This window comes from Pezoporus flaviventris, unplaced genomic scaffold (genome assembly GCF_033815535.1).
Source record: "Pezoporus flaviventris isolate CSIRO_AGI_PZ_B2104156 unplaced genomic scaffold, CSIRO_AGI_Pfla_v1 ptg000031l, whole genome shotgun sequence".
NCBI lineage: Eukaryota > Metazoa > Chordata > Aves > Psittaciformes > Psittacidae > Pezoporus > Pezoporus flaviventris.
The window spans coordinates 50351385-50374034 of NW_026892579.1; the positions used below are offsets into that span (position 1 = coordinate 50351385).

Genomic DNA, 22650 nt, shown 5'->3' on the forward strand with positions numbered 1-22650 from the left:
ATCAAGCCATAAACTTTCACTGAGTACAATGGCATTATCACCTGAAGTTAAATAAACTGAATGCCACCAGTGACAGCCTAAATACAAAGCATGGATTACTAGACTAGACTAGAAGTTAATTCTGGTAATGAGTATCTGAAAACAAACTTCAGACTAACTTTTTTTTTTTTTTTCCAGGCTATTTAATTTTCCTTTTTCTCTCAGTGGCCACACTCGGCAACAGCTGAAGTGCAATAGCAAACAAACATTGCAATGTTGGGCACTTCGGCTGTTCACTAATTTACTCAGATAAAATAATCTAATACATTTCAGTGTCTTTCCAAGACTGAGAACCAGCACGCTTTCTTTAACTTCCGTCAACCTTTATCCCTTTCTTAACAGCACCCCCATATATGTTTCTTTCAAGTGTATTTGTTTTATAGTTACTTTTCATTTTAGACACCAAAGTAGAAGAGAAAAGCCAACTTAATATGCTAGATTTGCATTCCCAGCTACCAGTTCCAACACAGCTTAAGATTGTAATTGTGAAAAGAAAATTTGCTTTGTTTCTTTGGGTCATAAAACGCTGTATTGGAGGAAAGTTTTCCACTGCCCTGCAACTTTATTTAATGGTCCATTTTAGAAATATTTTTCATATTTATGTCCTCTCATGCACTGTGATTGTGGCTGCAGAGGAGCCCTGAATATTTTTCCTGTATCAGTGGCAACTTTTAAAATATTTACAGCTGTCTAATGGCAGATGTTATGAACCTCTATGAAACTACCTTCTGTGGGAAAAAAATAATGGGAGGTGTCATGTCACTCTAAAATGAGTCATTGATTTGTTGTCTAAAGGTGTGATTTTTATATTTTGATCTCTAGGTAATCCTTTCCATGTCAATTAATAATACAGTTATGATTGACTTTGTACTGTTGGTACATCTTTATAAAAAGGACATGGAACTGTTGGAACAAGTCCAGAGGAGGGCCATGAGGATGATCGGGGACTGGAGCACCTCCTGTATGAAGAAGACAGGCTGAGAAAGTTGGGGCTGTTCAGCCTGGAGAAGAGAAGGCTGCGTGGAGACCTCATAGCAGCCTTCCAGTATCTGAAGGGGGCCAGTAGGGATGCTGGGGAGGGACTCTTCATTAAGGACTGTAGTGACAGGACAAGGGGTAACGGGTTAAATCTTAAACAGGAGAAGTTTAAATTGGATATAAGGAAGAAATTCTTTCCTGTTAGGGCGGTGAGGCACTGGAATGGGTTGCCCAGGGAGGTTGTGAATGCTCCATCCCTGGCGGTGTTCACGGCCAGGTTGGACAGAGCCTTGGGTGACATGGTTTAGTGTGAGGTGTCCCTGCCCATGGCAGGGGGGTTGGAACTTGATGATCTTAAGGTCCTTTCCAACCCTAACTATTCTATGATTCTATGATCTCTGATAATGTTGTAAGATGTCAGTGACCTTTGTGAAGTTACAATGCTACAATCAGGAGCAGATGAGAAGTGAGCTGGTTAGTGCGCAGGTCAGGTGTCAGTACAGGCAAGAAGTGTTTGAAACCAGGGTTTCGATTCACAAGTTAATTGATTTTCTGTTGCAGCCTCCATGTAGTAACCTCAAAGCAACCTATGAGTGTTAATGGAGTAAAAATCAAGAACATATCTCCTGTGAGAAAAACATTTTCCTGGTTATAGGTTTAGAAGCATAAGGCACAGAAAGGTCTCTGTGCACTTACCAAAATCACTTTTTTGGGGTTCCTGGTAATCTGAAAAACATTTCATAGGGTTGGAGGTGACCTTTAGGGATATGAAATAGATCCATGAAACAGACAGCCTCATCGTGTAATACATAATTCATAAACTGATCAATGTTGATCTAAAAACTAAGTGGCTATTATTATTCATTTTGGAAATGTGTTTCAGAACATCACTGCTGTGATGGTTCGACACCTTAATTTCCAAATGACATTTATTCATATGCCACTAATACCTCCTTGTTCTTGTGCCAGCATGGTCCATTAGCATTCACTCTTTCATTTAGCAGTTTTTAAAGTCAGTTCAGGCTTAGACTTCCTCAGATGTTTTGGGACTAAACCAGCCATTCCTTTTTGTCTCCATTTCTGCCAGTTGTCATATTAATCCCCTTCCACATGTACCTTCTTTCCACAAAGTGACTTTTTTTCACAGTTGCATCCTGTCTCAGGTTACTTCTACTTTTATAGCTAGACTAAACAAATGGCATAAAAGATTCTCTAATAATCTCTTGGTTTATGATGTCTATGGTTGTTAAAGTAAACACATCATTTTGTTTGTGGTGAGCTGTCCTGTTATAAACACATTAGAGTCAGACAGAAAGTTTCATTAATTTCTTGGTGCTTTTCAGTTTTTCACTTATCCTGACACCTGTTTTCCTTTCAGAAACAGTTTTCCTGACACAATTGTAAGGTTCCCTGATCTGCCAGCAGAGCATCAGCAGGGCATGATTCCCACTGTCCCGTTGGTGTTAAGAGTAGGCACAGACACCAGGCATCAGTCTTAAGTTCAACAGCTTTAGAGGGCTTCTCTCTGGATCCTTAATTGGCATTTGGATGGGGTTGTTCACTTCTCCATGTTACTGTTCTTTGGGAAATCTCAGAATCTGAAGCTCACCACTATCGCTGTAGCTTGAGAACTAGTTCAGAAGCAAATGGAAGGAGCAGAAGTTTGCATCTCAGTTTATAGGTATTTAATTTCTCTCTTACAGAGGTGGAGTTACTGAATGCCTTCTTTGGTTCAGTTTTTACTGCTTTTGTAATGGTCTCAACCCTCTACCACTTTCCCTTGGTTGAGGAGGATTGGGTTAGAGATCATTTAGCCAAACGTGTGTCAAGGGAGCTGGCAGATGTTGTCACTAAGCCATTCTCTATCACCTTTGAAAGGTCATGGAGAACAGGGCAGGTGCCTGAGGACTGGAGGAAAGCCAATATCACAGCAGTCTTCGAGAAGGTCAAGAAGGAGGATGCAGGAAGCTACACAGGCCTGGCAGCCTCACCTCCATTCCTGAGGGGAGGGAACAGTTCATGCTGGATGTCATCCCTAAGCATGTAGAGGAAAAAAAAGTTATAAGGAGTAGTCAGCGTAGATTCACCAAGGCAAAATCATGCTTGACCAATCTGGTAGCCTTCTATGATGGAATGACTGACTATGTAGGTGAGGGGAGAGCAGTGCATGTTATCTACCTTGATTCAACAAGGCTTTCGACACTGTCTTCCATAACGTCCTCATAGGTAAGCTCAGGAAGTGTGGGTTAGATGATTTGGCAGTGAGGCAGATTGAGAACTGGCTGAACGGCAGAGCTCAGTGCTGTGATCAGCAGTGCTGAGTCTAGTTTATGCCTGTAGTAGCAGTGTTCCCCTAGGGATCAGTACCAGGGTCTAGTCTTGTTCCACTTGCTCATCAATGACCTGGATGAAGGAATGGAGTGTACCTTCATTGAGTTTGCTGATAATACAAAACTGGGAGGAGTGGCTATTGCATCAGAAAGCTGTGCTGCCATTCAGCAAGACCTGGACAGGTTGGAGACTTGGGTGGAGAGGAACCTAACGAATTTCAATGAAGGCAAGTGCTGGGTCACTTCTCTGTGGAGAAGGACCTGGGAGTTTTGGTCCATGAGCCAGCAGCAATGTGCCCTTGTGGCCAAGAAGGCCAGTGGTATCCTGGGCTGCATTAGGAAGATGTGGCCAACAGGTCAAGGGAGTTTATTTTCTCTCTCTGCTCTGCCCTGATGAGGCCACATCTGGAGTACTATGTCAGTTCTGGGCTTCCCAGTTCAAGAAAGACAAGGACTTACTAGAGAGGGTCCACTGAAGGGCTATGATCAGGGACCAGAGCATCTCTCTTATGAGGAAAGGCTGAGAGAGCTGGTCCTGTTTCCCCTTGAGAAAAGATGACTGAGAGGGGATCTTATCAATGCATACAAGTATTTTAAGGGTGGGTGTCAAGAGGATGGGGTCAGCCACTTAGTGGTTCCTAGTGACAGAATAAGGGGCAAGGAGCACACACTGAAACAAGGAAAGTTATGTCTGAATTTGAGGTAAAACTCCTTTACTTTGAGGGTGGCGGAGCACTAGAACTGGCTGCCCAGAGAAGTTGTGGAGTCTCCCTGTCTGGAGAAATTCAAAACCTGCCTGGATGTGTTCCTGTATAACGTGCTCTGGGTGAACCTGCTTTAGCAGGAGGGTTGCACTAGATGATCTCCAGAGGTCCCTTCCAACCCCAGCCATTCTGTGATTCTGACTTCTGCTCACATGTATTTGTACCATTGTTGGATTTAAGATGTATTTGATCAAAACTCTGGAGGTCTATGTCTAAACTATTTAACCCCACCATCCATTTCTCTAAGCCTAAAGTTACTACAAAGTCATGTTTCTGTGAAAAGTCACTAAATAAATATGCTGGGAAAAGCCCAGTATCAAAACTTTGTTGCACAAATTTAGTTGTGTCCTGTTTTGATGAGGCACTAGTCTTTCTTCCCTTTCATTGGTGAGCACATGGATTTGTAAATAATCCACAGTAAGTGGTTTCTAGTTACATAGTGCATAGTTACAAGGTGACATAAAAAAGAACAGTGTTGTAAAAACCACACAGATTGTTTTATATGTACATATATATATATATCATCCCACAGGATTGCATACTTTAATGGACTTTATGAGGTGCTTGAAGTCTACTTATATTCACCAAACATGGTGCTTATCTGTTGAATCAGTAACTTCATGATGGTCCTAACTATTCGTGCACTTCGGTGCGCTGGCGCGTTGCTGTGTTAATGGGCCCCTATAGCGAACAGCAGCAGGGCAGCAGTTTGGAGTAGCAGATGCAGTCATTTGGCTCCTCCCTGTGAGGCTGCAGGGCGAGTGAAGTTTGAACGGGAGCAGAGTTTCTTGCAGGCGTCCGGCGCTGATTGGCCTTGCACCCTGCAGCTGATAACAGCTAAAAATAGTGCTGGTATAAAAGCCCAGCGAGCAGCAGGGCTGTCCTGGCATTGCCTCCTGACTGCCAGCGAGGGAGGAGACGGTGTTCTCCAAGCCCCGGCAAATATATGACCGAAGCACATTCTGCTGCTTCATTCCCCTAACAATTAACTCCTCAAGTAAGGACACACACACTGGACTGTGTGACTCATGGGGGAAGTAACCAAGTTCTATTTCAAAGATACAAAAAAGACATAAACTGAAGGCCAGATTTTCTGAGCAGAGCATGACAGGTGGGCTGGAGGAATGTCTTTGGAAGTGTGCCCGCAGAATATCTGCGGGTTTGTGTGCAAGAATGTTGTAAATACGCTCACATAATTACCTGTATGAGGAGCATACTCTATGATGACGGAATTCCGAACACTTGGAAAAACAAATGTGGTTTTGTTTGACAATGGTTTGACTAAGCTGACATTGAAGAGTTTGGGAGTGTTCTTAGCCTTGCTGTTGGTTCTGGGGAAATCGGGTCACTTCCTTGCCTTTCTGTTCCCAGCCAAACTCTGCCTGTCTTCTGTTTTAAACTGTAGTCTTGGGGGGACCAGAGACTTCAGTGGTTGATTGCATTGCAAGAAAAACCTTTGGGTGTCTGAAGTGCTTTGGATGAATAAAGAAGGGACATAGCTACATTGAACAGCTCCTCTTTGAAACTCTGGCGAAAGTTACATTAAATTGAAAACAGGGTGTAATTGGGAAAGCATTAGGAAGTCTTTAAAATTGGTGGCAGTATCAGCCCTATCAATATTAAACTATTTCCTCATGTATTTATTCCAGAAGTTCTCTGTTTTTATGAAACTTTGCACTATGAAATTTGTATGTGTAGATACCCTTTTATTTTAGTTAGAGTTTTGGTTTTGGGTTGTTTTTTGGTTGGTGTTTTTTTTCTGGTTTATAATAATACACTGCAAGGTTTATAACATCCTGCAAGATTAACATGACCCAGCTAACTTGCCTTCAGTTTTGATTTGATACATTTTATTTTCTGAAAAGGTTATTTATAACTGCTTAGCCATTTCCCCTTTGATAAGAACATTCAATTACCTTGTGCTGTCTTAGCTGAGAGATCTCCTGTGTCAAACTAGATAAAAGAAGATGATGGTTTAGCAGTTCTGCAGACTGAAGTCAACTTTTTCCTGGTCAGGAGACCCAGCATGAGCAGAGGTGGTAGACACTCCCACACTGGCTTCCACCTAATTGAGATACAGAGCTGAGTCAATCATTACAGCACATCTAACTTCACCCTTCTGAACTTTCTGCTTTTCCTCTCTGAAAGCCAGTTTTCTGAGTTAACATGAAGCCAAGAGATAAGCTGAGAGGCTCTTATTGGTGCCATCCTCTGCAGGGGAATTCAGGCTTTCTCTCAACATCATGAGGTAGCTTTACATATATTTCTTAGTTAGTCTGGCATCACTTGCTGCTTGACTAGGAATGAGTGGATGTTGCTAATAGTATCTAATTAGCACTTTCTGAACTGATGTAGGTCTCCCAGGAAAAACTAGTCCATTTTCCACAGACCTGTATCGTCGTCACCAAGGTCAGAGCAGTGAGACTGCAAAGATGACTGGGCATTTTGGTGATCTATGAGGTTGCTTCCAGGCAACTGAGGGCCCACACCTTCCTTGTAAAAGTGATGCCTGCGAGATGCTCTGTGAAAATTGTGAATTTTGGAAAAAGTGATTTTTATTTTTTTTTTTTTTAATTTTTTACTTAAGAAGAAAAAAAGTAAAAATCTTCATCTCTCTAGTTAAACCACCCAGTATTCCCAACTCTGACAGGCTCAAAAAAGACTGTATCACTATTCAGACTGTGTTCAGAGTGAATTTCACGCTAAGGTTTCCTTTCAGTCTTAATCTAAGCTCTTCTTTAACAATTGACGCCACTCTTTACTTTAAGGATGTGGGACATGGTCTCTAGTCCTAGTAACCTGTGCATGGTGGTCACCAATGAAAAATCTACTAACGTGAGAGCATAGATGCAGATGAGGGGTTCACTTCTGTGCTCAACTAACCATATTACTCTGATTCATCCTGGTTGTCTGCATTAACTCTGCAGGGAAAAGGGTCCATCAACAAACAAAAACTGAAATGAGATATCACCAAGTCAATGTCAGGTGCTTCAAGACGGTGAGCTCTTATATGGAAGAAAGAAGGAAAACAGCCCCAAACAATGCACCGTTCATTTAATAACAGCTCGAAGTGATGTGCTAAGGAAAGTGAGCTTGTTCACTGGCAAACTTTATGGAAACCTTATCACATAAGTACCAAAAGGTGAAATGAAAAATGAATGAGGGCAATTTTCTAAGGAGAATGGAAGAGTTCTACAGTTCACTATAAGGCTCCAGCTCAGCCACCTGCGTTAACCCAGGCGTATGGTACTGCCATTGAGGAGGTGGACCATAACATAAGCAGAGGTTAAACTTTGCTGCCATGGAGAGATGTAAAGATGTTGATACCTGCTATTTCACACGGAATAAGAGTGGGTTTATCAGGGAGCAGAAAGCCAGAGGTCCTTTCTTTAGCTGAATAATACATACACCATAGGGGATCCTGTACCGCTATGCAGATCCACACACAATCCATGCACAGGTTCTTTATGGCTTCATCTGGCACAACTAAACATCACTGAGGCCAATGTTTGAACCCATGGGAACTAGCCTGAGTCACAAGGAACTTCAAACTGGGTTGTTAAAGGCTTCATCTTTTAGAAATAATGTGCCTCAGAATATAGAAAGTAATTTCTGCTTTCAGCTGAATTGTTTGCTGAACAACAGAGCAAAACACAAATCTATCAAGCAAAATCAGCAGCAATTGTGTGTTCTTTGCGCTTTACCTACTGGAGGTAATTGAAACCGAGCCTGAGACCCATGTGTGTTGTACATACCATTTTGAACACTTGCTGCAAATAATCCATAATTGGTATTGGAGAGTGTGTTGTGTGCTTGTCTTTTGCTTGGGGAGATTTAATCCTTGTTTCCTTGTTCATGGAGCAAATCCTAATTAATTTAGACTTAATTAATGACAAGAAGCATTCAAAGAAATTATCATAATCTAAATAGGAACTTGCACTAAGAACACTTGTAAAACAGGGATATACATTACTTACTCTGTTGCAAACTTATAAGTAAAATGTCACTATAGTTGTATGACAGTAGAGAGTCAACAATAACATGTACATCACACTTACTTGGTGTTGTTTTTCTTCATCATGCTGAACAGTATGGAGGTTTTATTTTGAAAAGCAAGGGCTGAGGATATCTACATTCCTCCTTTCATCACTGTCCATATAGCTCACAGTTTGGGACAATCTGTAATGCTCTCCATTGTATCCCCTACAATACCTCTTTCCAGAGCAGTCTCAGCCCTGTTTAGAAATACCTTTTGTTTTTAACAGAAATGACAGTTTGGGAATGATAGCAAAATAAAGAAATAAAGGAATAAACTATTGCCCTCTAGAAGCCCCTCTACTGAGCACATCGTTAGGAGATGATTTTGTACCTTTTAAGTTGCACTTCCTTGTGAATGGTTAGCTGTGACTGTCTCAACATGACTGCTGAGATAATTATCCATAATGAAATCCCTCTTCACACTGAATAGCAGTGGGGTTATATCTTGAGGGTGTTAATGCTTGTTAATGCTTATTAATGCTACAGCAAAGGTTGCTACTGCATCCATGTGAGAACATAACTATATAGAAAAATTCACTTTGCAAAAATCCTGTCTGAGATGATTCTAGTCATCTATCATTTCATTAAACAGCCAGAGACCTTTAGAGCTAAAATATTGCATGTTCATAAAAAGATGAAGGAGATCTGCTGTACCTTGTGACTATAATGGATTCATAATATCCGGGGATACAGAGTGGGCTATGTCAAATTAGCCAGTTAAATGATTGCAAAGTTTCCTGGCCTAGGTTTTGCCAACCCATCCCCACCTTGGGTCATTCAGTCTGCATGCTTGTTGTATCACTTATTGTCTTTTGTGGCATGCTTTTGAGAGTGGGACAGTTTATAAGAAAGAACAGAATCACAGTTCTTCCATCAAACCAGCATGTTTTTAGGCACTGTACATCTCTGGAATTGAGGGAAAATACCTGCTTACCCAGCTTTGGCATGAGGCTGAGGAGAAGAACTTTGTACATCATTGCATGTCTTGTTCATCTAGGGCAGGGAACATGCAGTCTGAGCCCAAATATCTGAGATAAATCCCTTTTGATTTTCCTGAAGATTAAACAAGAACTTGATAGTGACACGTTGTAATTCAAAATGAAATTAAATTTATTGGATTAGTTCCTTGCATTTGTTAACTTGTGAAATAAGTAGCATATTGAAGCTGCCAGCAATGCAATAACTGCAGTTGCACATTCCCAGTAATTCAGTTTGTTCCTGGAAGACATATTGTCACAACCTGTTCAAACATGCTCGCTTAGTGCCTGGTTGCTGCTTAGTTGTATTTTTCTAGGCAATTGAGCAGTTAAATAGTTCCCAGCTAAAATCATAGCCTCAAATGCCATTTACTGCAGCTGCACGAAGACTTCTATTATTTTCATCCATCATGGAGGTTTTTTCACAATATGAAAAATGTTACTTGTGTTGTATACAACTTGTAATACCCTGCTCACAGAATGAGCTGGGTGGCATTACCAAGGGAGATCCGTGCCATGATCCTTCGTGGTAACTTAGCGGTCTGCTGGAGAACTCCATGATAGAATTACATTCTGGATGCTTGGCCTCTGATTCACCCCCTCAGAACAAATCTTTGCTGGAAGTGAAGCTTGGATCAGGCTCATGAAAGCTGATAGCGTGTCAGAGTTCAGCTACAATAGAGGTCTTATGTGGAGATGTGGCGGTTCCTTTTCTGAAGCTGTCCTTTTATTAATGGGATGACATGCTCATATTCGCTTATATAGCTCAAAACTGTCAAACTATAATGTCTTGGCTTATGAAGAGTTCATAATTCAGTATCTAATATTCTTGTACGTAACTCAAAGCCTCTGCTACTTCTGACTTTGGAGCAAATGATAGGCCAAACCAAGAGACCCATTCTTTGCATTAAAATAAGAGTGTACTAATTATTTATCAGTATCTTCCCCTTAATTTGGCTGAAGAAAGAGATGATTTCACAACACAAAACAGAGCTGTGTAGGCAGTAACCACCATTGTAGTCAAAAAGGTTCCACCCAGATGTAAGTGATAAGTCAGTTTTATATGACAGCAAGGCAGTAAATGCATGAATAGACTCCTGAAGTAGTGCACATATATATATTTATATTTCCTCCTACTCACTGCCTCCTACATTGTTTATCTTAAATCCAGCTTTCAGGATTTATTTAAAAAACCCCACAGCATTTATATGAGCAAGGACACATTTTCTTGGTCTCTTCTAGGGTTCTGTAGGGAGATTTCTGAAAGTCAGAAAGTTTTTGAGGTGGGCTGGGTTATTTTCTATGTGGAAATTTAAAGCACAGCTGGAATAACAGGTGTGTGGTATCCACACTACAGCTTCTGTAGCCCCTGAGCACCTCATATCAAGTCCTGAGGCAGGGGATGAGTGCAAGGTGGTGCCTCAAAGGTGAAAGTGGACGGGGGAGGGACCTTCCAGGGGCACTGCTGCCCAGAAGCATCTTGAATTAGATGGGGTCAGGCCTGTTCCTGCACTAGGTTATATCTGGGTCAGGATGGAGACGGCTTCAGGGCATCTTAGCTCCTTTCTCTGTCTTGCACAGTTTCCCTTCTGCTTTGCTGAGCCTCAGCACAATAACCTTTGTCTTGCAAACTGATTATAATGTGCCACTAAACCCAGACAGTAATTGGGAAGGAGGGATTTAAATGTATTGACACATTGAATCTCTACCAAAATTGCTACCTCTACACTTTAACTTGCAGAAGCGCAAGGTATGCACAACTTCTGAAGTGGGAGAGAACACGTGCATAAAAATCAGGCACTAAAGCTACAGATTTCTTTTACTTAATAATTACAGCAGGATTTGTCTGACCATAATAATGTCTTTATCTAAGCTTGTTATCCTGGGCTGCCTTTATCACCAGTGAAAAAAAATAGGCACTTCTAGGGCACATATTTTCATTCTAAAATAGGCATCTAAATAGGTCACATGCATCACATCTTATAAGCACTGATACCTTGAATGCTGATTGTATTTAAACATTTTGGTTTAGCATTAGCACTATTACCTCCTTACTGTTCTCATGGCTAGAAGTATTCTCTCTTCCAGAGTTGATATATACTCTCCTGTGATTTAAACTGTTCAAAGCACTTATCTATATCAAAACAGTGTTTTCAATGAGGCTGGAGCTAAAGGTAACCTCAGTCAAGATGACTCAATTCCCTTTGTTTCCAGAAACCCTCATTAAAGGGAAATTATGTCATCACACGAGGTGCAAATGAAACCAAACAGTTTTTCAGCAAAACCAAAATCATATAATCCTATGGTTGATCTTCAAGGTCCCTTCCAACCCAAACCATTCTGTGATTCTGTGATAGATGATAATACATTACTTAGGGATGGATTTTAGGGATAGGGTGACTACACTTTGGTTTCTGGCAGATTTTTATAGCTGTAATATATCATTACAATGCAATGATTCTTTTTGCCACATGTAAGTACACTTAGCCCATGTCTCTGGAAGTTTGCCGGTAGGCCTAGGAATAATTATACAATAAATGTTTGGTAATTAATGTGCCTATTCCAAAAATTACATGTAAAAATTTGAAATCAAAGGAGTAATAACACTTAATTATCTTCCAGTTAACCTTCCAGTTATTTGAATGAGTGCTAATTAGATCTAAAAACCATAAGCACACTTTTACAGTAATTATAATGTTGATTATGTTGTAATTACAGTTGCAACAGCATAATGAGATTTACTTGTTAACCATTTCAGTGCTTCGTGGAGTGCACATGAGACAGCTGTGGGGAAATCCTGTAGAGCTTATCCAAAAAGCCATGGAGATGTTGGCTGCTGCTGCTCTGGACCTGTGTCAAATGCCTGGGGGTCACGGGAGGGAGTTAGAGATCATCACAAAAGCACACAGCTAAGAGCATTTTCAGGAGAGGCAACCATTTGATCATGTCAAAACTATACCCAGAAGGTCTCTCTGTCAGAAAAGGAAGGTAGAATTGCTCATGGCTGGCAGTGTGAGTGGCCAACAGCCTGTGAGCGAGCTGCGGTGGTCCCCAAACAGGAGCAGAGGGCAGTGTGGATGGAGTACCCCCAGGCACTGAGGGCAATGATGAGGAGGTCCCACCGACCCCTTTGCCTTGGCCTGCTCTTCCTTCCTGTGCCAGCACTCCCTTTAAGCTGTGTCAGTCCTTTCTACAGTGCCACCTCTGGCTTAGGGTTGCTGTGAGGTGACCTCTGAGCCACACAAGGAATGCCGGGTGAAGAAAGGGAGTATAGATGACAACAGTATGTCAACAGCAGGCTGAGGCCCTTGAAAGTTTTCAATCATACTCCACCCCAGCACATCATCACTCCTGTCCCCCCTCTACAGCCAGCACTCTGAGCACTGAGAAATGCTTATGGGACCCAAAATAGTTTATTTTCCCAAGGCCATGAAGCTCTTCATTCTCCTGTGTAACCTCATTCCTCTCCTGCTGAACTCATCCAAAAGTGGTGGCACCATGGGTGCTTTTTTCACCTGAGAGTATACACTTTTGGGTTCTGTACCTCTTTGTTTTCGACAAGGGGTTTTCGCCAAGGCAGAGCTCTGCTATTCAGCACCCTCCTGGACCAAGGTAACAGCTAATGCACACGGGGAGGAAATTAGGCTTTTTTTCCCCCCTTACCTTTCTTAGCAATAGCAGTATTAGGACTTTGAACAGCCAGAAGCAGGACAAACACTCTTTAGAAAAGAAGGAGAAAACATCACTGTTGCTTAAAGCAGTGAAACCAGCCTGAGGCAGAACTTCCCTCTTCCCATCACCGGTGATCCCAGCTGTAGAATAAGGGAGGGACCAACAGAAACACTGAAATTGGGGAAGAGCAGAATTATGCGCTCAGAGCCTGATCCTGCCGTAGGTACCAGGAGCTTGTCTCCTCCCCTGTGAGTTAACCCCACCCTCTTTTTTTATGCTCTGGGCTATTTTGGGCAGGCAGCGAGAACTGCGGCTCTGACAGATGAGATACTGTACCAGAGCACAGCAGCACTTGTTGCTCTGAAGGACTACACAGCCCTAACAGGGACTGCTGCTGTGCTGCCTGCCTTTTCTTATGCTTTTAATTATTTATTTATTACCCGCAAACTTGTTTTCTGCGCTAGTTTCGAGCCTTATCCTTACAAATGATGTTTTAAGAGCTTTGTGAGAGCTGTTTGGAAGGGAAACCCACCTGCTGTGCAGTTGAAGCCTCCTTTTGCCACTTGGTAGCGGGAGATCAGCCGGTAGCCTTGGGGGTGAAAAATGACAGACTCTGTTGCTGCTAATGGGGAAGGAAAGGACCCTGAAATTGAGCTCTTTGTGAAGGTAAGTTGCACTGTGAACTGGACGCTGGTGTGACTCTCAGATCAGCTCGGCTTCTACTGAATAATCAAACTTTAATTCTCTGGCGCTGAGTGGAAGCGGTGCTTTGACAGCCTGTTATCTCCTGCGCACACGTTTGTACTGCTTTCTCCTTCATGACATTAGAATTAGGTAATGTTGTGAAGGGAGAGCCAGAGTTCCTGTGTTTTATTGCTATTTCTCCCCTCGTGAATTTGTCCTGTTATTCTTAGCCTGCTGCCTGCAATGTGCTGTGTCCTAACTTTAGGCTTTTTAGTTTAGCCACTAAGAATCCTGACTTCCTTCTCCAGTTTTGGGAAGAAAGCAGGAAGAGCTGAGGGGTACCATGGTTTGGTACCTCGGCAGAGGCTGTCAGGTCTGAAACGCTAGCGGAAAGTGAACCAAAAAGGATTGAGATAAGCTGGCCATATTCTGATTATTTCCTGCAATACTTTTTTGTTTATTTGTTTGTTGTTTCTTTTTCCTAAAAAAAAAAAAAAAAGCAAGCAGATTTTATTCTCATTTTCCCCAGACTGAAGCTCATGCTGATTTTATGCAAGGGTAACAGAGAACAGGAACCGATATAATGAAAATATAGAAAAATCAGTACATCTGTCACATGGTAAGATTTCAGAATGTCTCAGATTGGGTACATCTGTTAGTCTTGGGCTAATAAAATCTTGCCATTAAAATCATATGTTCAAACATATTACATATACAACCTTATTAATAGCAAACTTCATGCAAACTCTTCACTCCCAGTGAAGAGCTCAGATTTTTTGATGTTCAGAGCATGTTTGAAAGCTCTATGTACATTGAGCCTGAAATCCACTATGCGCATCTAACATGCAGGTGTCTGGTCTCTCAGAGCCTAAACCATCCCTGTAAATCAATATGATTATTATCAATATACAGGAGTTACATCAGACCCTTTGTAAACAAAGTACTGGATGATTGGGAAAGAAAATTCCATCCCCTCCCTTCTGTCAAGTTGAGGGTATATAATTGCTTTGTACTCCCAGACGGATATTTTGGGCTATAAGTTGAAATGTCAGCCACATCCATGGTGTGTATACATGGCCTTTTCACGCATCTTCCAAAACCAGTCAGTTCGGTGCAGCCTTTCTGACAGAGCCAGCATCAAGGTCTTTTTCCTTTGCAAACAGATTTTACAAGAATTTCTGGTTCATAAATGCCCAGTAGATCCTTTGTGTGTTAAAATGGACCAGCATGGGTCCACATACCCAGACACTTTGCCTCCTATAGGCAGTTTCTATGAGAGTGAGTTTAATAGAGATGTTTGTGGGCTAAAAAATAGGTTAGTGGGATTGTTTGGCGCTCTCTTATCACAAATATATTCTGGAATGAAAACGTTTAGCTACTGATTCATTTTAGTGCCCACGATATTTTATTGAGGCTGATACGGGTGTTTGTGATATATGGTGCTTTGACTGCATCAGCTGTTAAAGTGAAGGTCATTGCTCAGATTCATAGCATGAAATTCTGGGTCCATAAGGTACTAGAAAAAAATTGCACTGCATTCAATTGAGCCATGCCATCACCTGAAGATTTATAACTCCAGAAAGAACATTTTTAGTAATGTGACTTCCTGCATAATGTATGTCACAGAACTGCATAAAGACTCTCACATAAAACCCAGAATTTGCAGAGCTGGAGCAAAAGAATTAATTGGTATCTTCCTGCAGACTTTCCACTTAGGTTGAAAAATTGCAATTCTTGATGTTTTGGAAAGGTGCCATTAATTTAATTAAAAGTCTAAAAAGTTGTATAATGTAACCAGAGTGTGTAAGTTATACAGCTCAGAAGCTGGAAAATAAAAAAGAGAACATTCAACAAGAGATGAGGAAATTGCTGAAAAATAGGAGCATGTAAGAGAAACAGGATCAGAAATCTCGTCTGGAGCATGAAATTTCTCCGCTCTTGTGAGACCCCACCTGCAGTACTGTGTTCAGCTCTGGCCCCCCAAGACAACAGGGACATGGACCTGTCAGAGAAAGTCCAGAGGAGGCCACGGAGATGCTCAGAGGGCCGGAGCACCTCTGCTACGGAGACAGGCTGTGAGAGCTGGGCTTGTTCAGCCTGGAGAAGGGAAGGCTCCAGGGAGACCTTAGAGCAGCTTCCAGTTCATAAAAGGGCTGACAAGAAATCTGGAGAGGGACTTTTGACAAGGGCCTATAGGGACAGGACAAGGGGAATGGCTTTAACCTGACAGAGGGGAGATTGAGATGAGCTCTTAGGCAGAAGTTCTTCACTGTGGTGAGGCACTGGCGCAGGTTGCCCAGAGAAGCTGTGGCTGCCCCATCCCTGGCAGTGTTCCAGGCCAGGTTGGATGCAGCTTAGAGCAACCTGGTCTAGTGGAAGGTGTCCCTGCCCATGGCAGGGGGTTGGAACTGGATGATCTTTAAGGTCCCTTCCAACCGAAACCATTCTGTGGTTCTATGATATTACTAAGAGGAGATGAACAGGAGAGAGTCTGCAAAGGCGAAGGCATTTTGTTTTATGCTGGAAAGAACTGAAAGGTGACAATTTCTGTATGAGTAGAAGATACTGGGGCAAGTGACACATCTAAATATACTGAACCACACTTGAGGCCAGTTCAAATAGCAGGAGATGTTGGGGCCGGTGAGCGTTCCATCACTTGATTTTTGTGGACCTAATACTTTACTCAAGGAAAAGAGTTCTGTCCTCCACCTTTGAAAGAACATACAGCCAGAAAATGCAGAGATCAGTGAGAAAATGTAGGGCAGGAGATGTGGCCTGGAGGAAACTGTATCTTCCACGAGCACAAACAAACCAGAAAGGGCTGTTTTTCACCTGTCATGGAATCTCTAATAAAGGCAGTTTCTGTCTCAGGTTAACGAAAGGTGTTACACAATTGCTGTATTTCACTTTTCTGTTTAACCTTAAAAAGACAAGTAGAGAGGTGATTGTAAACAGAAGAGCCTCTCTGTAACCCAATGCAGGTTAGCTGTCTCCTGAGCTGTGCAGATAGGCTGGGCACCACTCGGACACAGCTGAGCTGCTCTGGCACAGACAGGTTACATGGTTATCACATCTTGTTATCATCCCCATTGATTTTACTGTTATTCTAACAGTGCCCTAACCTGGATCTATCAGATCATTTTGTGAACAAGTGTTTGTTCTTGCAAGAGGTGCTTGATTGAGAGTAAACCCTCCCAAATCTGGGGCAGGACACAAGCAGACTGCTGGTGAGAACGGGCAAAGGTGAGGCCTGCCGGGGAGATGGTGCCCCCTTAATCAGATCTGCAGGTTGTGTGAGCAGGCCTTATGTGAACACCGAAACTCTCCAGCTCCGATTCCCCCTCTAAACTTGTTTGACAAGGAACTGGAAGAGGCTGCCAGAGGAAAAGGCTTGCTGTGCGGTACCGCGAGACGCTGGCGGCAGCAGCCTTGGGGAGGTGAGCATCGGGAGGTAGCGCTGGTTCAGTGCTTAACCTGGCTTGTTGTAACTCAGGTTGATTTTAATTAACCTGGGGCAAAGTGCGTCTGTATAAATGACACCCTGTTGGAAGGTATACTCAGCTTTTCCTGGCAATCTCGCACCTGCATACTTGAATGTAACAGCTGAACTGGAATGGTGCTCTTTTTACATGCAGTAATTCAAACTGTTAAAATCCATATGGGAGGATCACAGAATGAGTGGGTCAATCAGAGAGCCTGGCTGTACAGGACACAGCACTCATCCTGCTGATTTAGGGTGCTCCATCAAAAGCCCAGGAGTCACTGCTCTCGGGAGGGTGTAGCTGCCCTTCTCCTCAGCCTTGGACACAGTTATCCCAGAGATTATTCCAGTGAGGTGCAGGATTTTTATGCATTCTGGGATTTCTTTTTGTGCATTTTTTGGATTTTTCACAGAAACTGTGTCTGCCAAAAGGTGATTTGCGGCTAACCTTGGTTTGGGTTTTGGTGAACTGCTGCTATGTAGCCTTGAAGGAAGATACAAATACAAACGTTACTCCTGGTAACAACCCGTAACTCCTGGTTGGCACAAACAGCCATTCATTCCCTGCTATTAAGGCTCTTGTGGTTTTAATGTATGAGTTTCTCTGATAAGGAATCTCATTTCAGTTTCAGAATTTCAGGGTTATGAAAACAAATAATGACTTTACAAACTGGGAGAGAGAACTTGACAGGAGCCTTTTAACCTATTGCATCGGGTTTGCATGGTGAGGTTTTGGTAGCAGGGGGGCTACAGGGGTGGCTTCTGTGAGAAGCTGCTGGAAGCTTCCCCCACATCTGACAGCCAATGCCAGCTGGCTCCAAGTTGGACCCGCTGCTGGCCAAGGCTGAACCCATCAGCAACAGTGGTAGTGCCTCTGGGATAACGTATTTAAGAAAGGGAGAAGGAGCAGTTGCAGCAAGAGAAAGGAGTGAGGATATGTGAGAGCACCATCTCTGCAGACACCAGGGTCAGGGCAGAAGGAGGGGAGGCCGTGCTGCAGGCACCAGAGCATAAATTCCCCTGCAACCCATGGTGAGGCAGGCTGTGCCCCTGCAGCACATGGAGGTCCATGGTGGAGCAGATCTCCACCTGCAGCCCGTGGAGGACCCCACACTGGAGCAGAGGGCTACCCAAAGGAGTCTTTGACCCTGTGGGTAGCCTGCAATGGAGCAGGCTCCTACCAGGACCTGTGGTCCCATGGAGAGAGGAGCCCACAATGGAGCAAGTTTGCTGCAGGACTTGCGACCATGTGGGGAACTCACGCTGGAGCAGCCTGCTCCTGAAGGGCTGCACCTCATAGAAGGGCCCCACACTGGAGCAGTTCATGTAGAACTACAGGCCATGGGAAGGACTCATGTTGGAGAAGTTCATGGAGGACTGTCTGCTGTGGGAGGGGCCCCACGCTGGAGCAGGGGCAGAGTGTGAAGAGTTCTCCCCTGAGGAGGATGTGGTGGCAGAGACAACATGTGATGAACTGACCACAACCCCCATTCCCTGTCCCCCTGTGCTGCTTGAGGGGAGGAGGTAGAGAATTCAGGAGTGAGGCTGCTCCTGGGAAGAAGGGGAGAGCAGGGAAAAGGTGTTTCTAAGATTTAGTTTTATTTCTCATTACCCTGCTCTGATTTGATTGGTAATAAATGAAACAGAGTTCCCAAGTCTGTTTTGCCCATTATGGTAACTGGTGAAGGATCTCTCCCTGCCCGTATCTCAACCCATGAGCCTTTCACAGCATTTTCTTTCCACTGTCCATCTAAGGAGGGCAGTGATAGAGTAGCTTTGGTGGGCACCTACTGTTAAGCCAAGGGTCAGCTCACCACGCCAGTTGTAATAATACAGTTTCTGTAATTTATTTGCTTCATAGACCGCCCTTGAGAAGAGCAGAAATCAGAACCAGATCTGGATGGTATAAAGTGAATTTCTGTTTCTTGAGAAATCTGGGTATTTCACTGGGTTTTATGAACTCAGCTCTTGGCTTCCATACAAAATCATTCCTGCATTCAGCGAAACTTTCTAGGTAAAGAGGAAATACTAAAGAGAGAAAAGCACAAGGAAGAATAACGATACCGACACATCTGGTTAAACCTGTCTGGGGCTGAAAGACCAACAATAGCATTTTTGCGGATCCTTGGTCATGAGGTTGGCCAAACCTTTCACGCTTTGAGAGGGATGTAGTCACCGTATAGGGTAAATGCATGCACTCTCTGGCACTTCTCAGCTGTCACCCTGGACATGGTGTGAGCACAGGGGTTATTATAAACCTTGCATTTTTCATCTCTTCAGAGCTATCAAGCAGGGGTGGGCACCACGGTTCATGTCTCTTATTTTGGTGAAGCAATGTATGATCACTGGCCTAAGTCTCCTCTTCTACTGCACTGGCCTTCAGCATTGGCACTGAGGTTACCAAATTTACAAGGTTTACTGGCAGTCTGGAGGAGAATAGCTTTACTGGGTTTGTTTAAACATTTATAAACATGTTTCATAAGCTCCATGCAGGGGCTCAGGTGTTTCAGTGTAATTCTGGCTCAGTTTCAGTTCCTATCTTGCTTAGGTCATTTCAAATCATGAATGACTGGGTTGAGGCCCATAGAGGCTTAATATATCTATAATGAGCATAAGAAGAGAGTCAGGCTTCCTAAAATTGAATGACGAATAGCGGTTCAAAATAATAACTCCACTACAGACACAGTTAAATCAGGGAAACACTCCCTCTTTGCTTTTCTGGTCTTTTAAGCAAGCTAAAGGTGAGTGACAGCCTTAGGTGCCACAGTTTGTTTCCTCGTATAAATCTCTGTGACTACTTGCTTTCTGTTGAGCTTGGTAGTAACAGTATCAATGTTAATTGTGATCAAAACATCTGATTAAAATAAAAAATGTTCAAATGCTTTGTTGAATATCCATAAATTCATTTCTTTAAATGTCTTTAGAAATTGGATCCCTAATTCAAATGGATAAGACTTCAGAAGTGTTCAGGGTGGGTTATATTCCATGGCCATAAAAGCCAGTCAGGTTTGTAGTGCTGAGTTCAGAGGCAGCAGATTTAGGCCAGTTTAAGTTCCAGAGGGACCTTAACATGCTTGTGAGGTGGGCTGATGCCAACCTTATGAAGTTTAACCATGCCAAGTGCAAGGTCCTACACCTGGGTCAGAGCAATCCCAGGCACAGCTACAGGTTGGGCAGAGAAGAGATTCAGAGCAGCCCTGTGGAGAAGGACTTGGGGGTGTTGGTTGATGAGAAAATGAACATGAGCCGGCTTCAGTGTGCGCTTGCAGCCCAGAAAGCCAACTGTATCCTGGGCTGCATCAAAAGGAGCGTGACCAGAAGGTCCAAGGAGGTAATCCTGCCCCTTTACTCTGCTCTTGTGAGACCTCACCTGGAGTATTGTGTGCAGTTCTGGTGTCCTCAACATAAAAAGGACATGGAACTGTTGGAACAAGTCCAGAGGAGGGCCACGAGGACAATCAGGGGACTGGAGTACCTCCCATATGAAGACAGGCTGAGAAAGTTGGGGCTGTTCAGCCTGGAGAAGAGAAGGCTGCGTGGAGACCTCATAGCAGCCTTCCTGTATCTGAAGGGGGCCAGTAGGGATGCTGGGGATGGACTCTTCATTAGGGACTGTAGTGATAGGATAAGGGGTAATGGGTTAAAATTTAAACAGGGGAAGTTTAGACTGGGTATAAGGAAGAAATTCTTTCCTGTTAGGGTGGTGAGGCACTGGAATGGGTTGCCCAGGGAAGTTGTGAATGCTCCATCCCTGGCGGTGTTCAAGGCCAGGATGGACAGAGCCTTGGGTGACATGGTTTAGTGTGAGGTGTCCCTGCCCATGGCAGGGGGGTTGGAACCTGATGATCTTAAGGTCCTTTCCAACCCTAACTATTCTATGATTCTATGATTCTAAGTGTGTTTGAGATCTTGTTTAAACACCACCTACTAACTCCTTCCTCTGTTACAGCTTTTCTGAGCCTGATAGTCAAACCTAGTAAACACAGTGTTTTAATTCTACCATGAGAAACTGGGGATATTTGTAATTCTTATTGTGCCTACTTAGAGATCACCACCAGGATGCTTTTGGCGCTCTATGTTTAGCTGCAGATTGCTCTTTTTCCATCTCTGGCAGCAGATATCTCATCAGGCTCACAGGTTGTTGTGTCATGGCTCAGTGATGACAGTGAAGCTCCAGTAAGTGTCCCCAGGAAACTTTTATTGGCAATATATGGCTCTGCGGTGGCTATTCCCGAACAGCAAATGTCACAGAGATCATTTGACATAACATCCCAAAAATACTCAGGGATCCTTTCCAAAAGAGCCAGTAGGAAGTACGTTTGCCTGTGCTCCAGAGTGAATGTTAGTATCAGTTCACCTGGCTATGTCAAATATATCTTGATGGAAGGCTGTGTAAGGATTGTTTCAGATAGCATATTGATCATCATGGCAACAATATTAGTTCTTGTATGACCCATAATTCCTCAAAATCTGGCAGATACCAGCAAAATAATCGCAGCAATGCTGCAAAGAGGTAACATCAACATTAGCATTTCCAATATTCAGGAAGAAGATTTTTCAAATTACTCTTGTTTCAACAAACAGATATTAAAGGCCTGTGAGTCTGAGTGTCAGTTTTATACATAAATAACAGAAGGATTCAATTATCCTTTTTATTTTAGCAAAGGCTGACTCAAAGTCAACCAGTTGGAATAAGGAAGGGTTTGGATTTGTGCTGGATTCATTCTTGTCCTGGTATTCAAATCTATAAATCTTATGCAAACTAGGAAATCAGAGCAGGTATTAAAGGTGTTATAGTAGGTACTTTGAAAATAGCTCAAAGTGGTTTGTTTGACACAGTAAAATTTAATGTGGGCAAAGTCCAAAATAGTTCCTTACTCCCTTTCCTTCCTTGGCCTCTCCATTTGTTTGCACTTGTGTATCAATGGCATGCAGTAAAACTCATCTAGATGCAATTTTGATGACACACAGTAAAACTCATCTAGATGCAATAACAGTGATATATATTTACATCTGGAGCTATGAGTTAAAAAAATCTGAGATTTTTGTAGGTCTGATAAGTTTAATCAGCATCATGTATTCCTGGCATGATTTTTTATATTACACTTAAGCATTTAAACTTATTACAGTGGAACAGAAATAATTCAAAAAGTATTCAGATCCAAAGCCAGGAATTTTATCTAATAATACCTAAGGGTAGAACTTTCTGTACCTGATTGCATTTACAGCATGTCATTGCTGTTTGCTGCACAACTTGATTGCAAGTTCACACATAAATGTAGAACAAGGTCCATAGGATGTTTTCTCTGACTCTTTGATTCTTTGTAAATTAGTATTATTCTGTCCCTCTCAATAATAATTTCAAAACTTATCTTTTAGAGTGTTTATGAGTTTATATGTATCCTTTTATATGTATCCTTTTTAATGGTGGTGTTCACTGGCTGAAGTGGATCTTCCATGATATACCGCAGATTTTTTGATTTAGTGACTCTGGTGCACCACAGAAATTGCATAAGGAGAGGTACTCAGAAAAGAAACTGGGACATGCAGCACCTGAGCTACAGTTGTGTAACACACCATAGCATTTTTGCTATGTTTTGCCATCTTAAAATTGCCCCTGTGTTGTCAAAATCTGAATCAACATTTTTTGGACTTCCCATTATATGAACAGGTCAGTGTTTCAGCGC

The 22650-nt window shown here is 42.7% G+C and overlaps 1 protein-coding gene across 2 annotated transcripts in view; it reads left to right on the forward strand.

The window, feature by feature from the left end:
- The window catches only part of CLIC5 (chloride intracellular channel 5), a 74014-nt gene that overhangs the window by 8752 nt on the left and 42612 nt on the right, over positions 1-22650 (forward strand). Inside the window, exon 1 of one of the 2 annotated variants that reach the window (XM_061460976.1) lies at positions 13087-13464. The exons of the other annotated variant lie outside the window; for it this stretch is intronic. Coding sequence (XP_061316960.1) covers positions 13402-13464 — 63 coding nt within the window. The 5' untranslated portion in view covers positions 13087-13401. Of the gene's footprint in view, positions 1-13086; positions 13465-22650 lie in introns of those variants that run through there. 2 annotated transcript variants of the gene reach the window in all.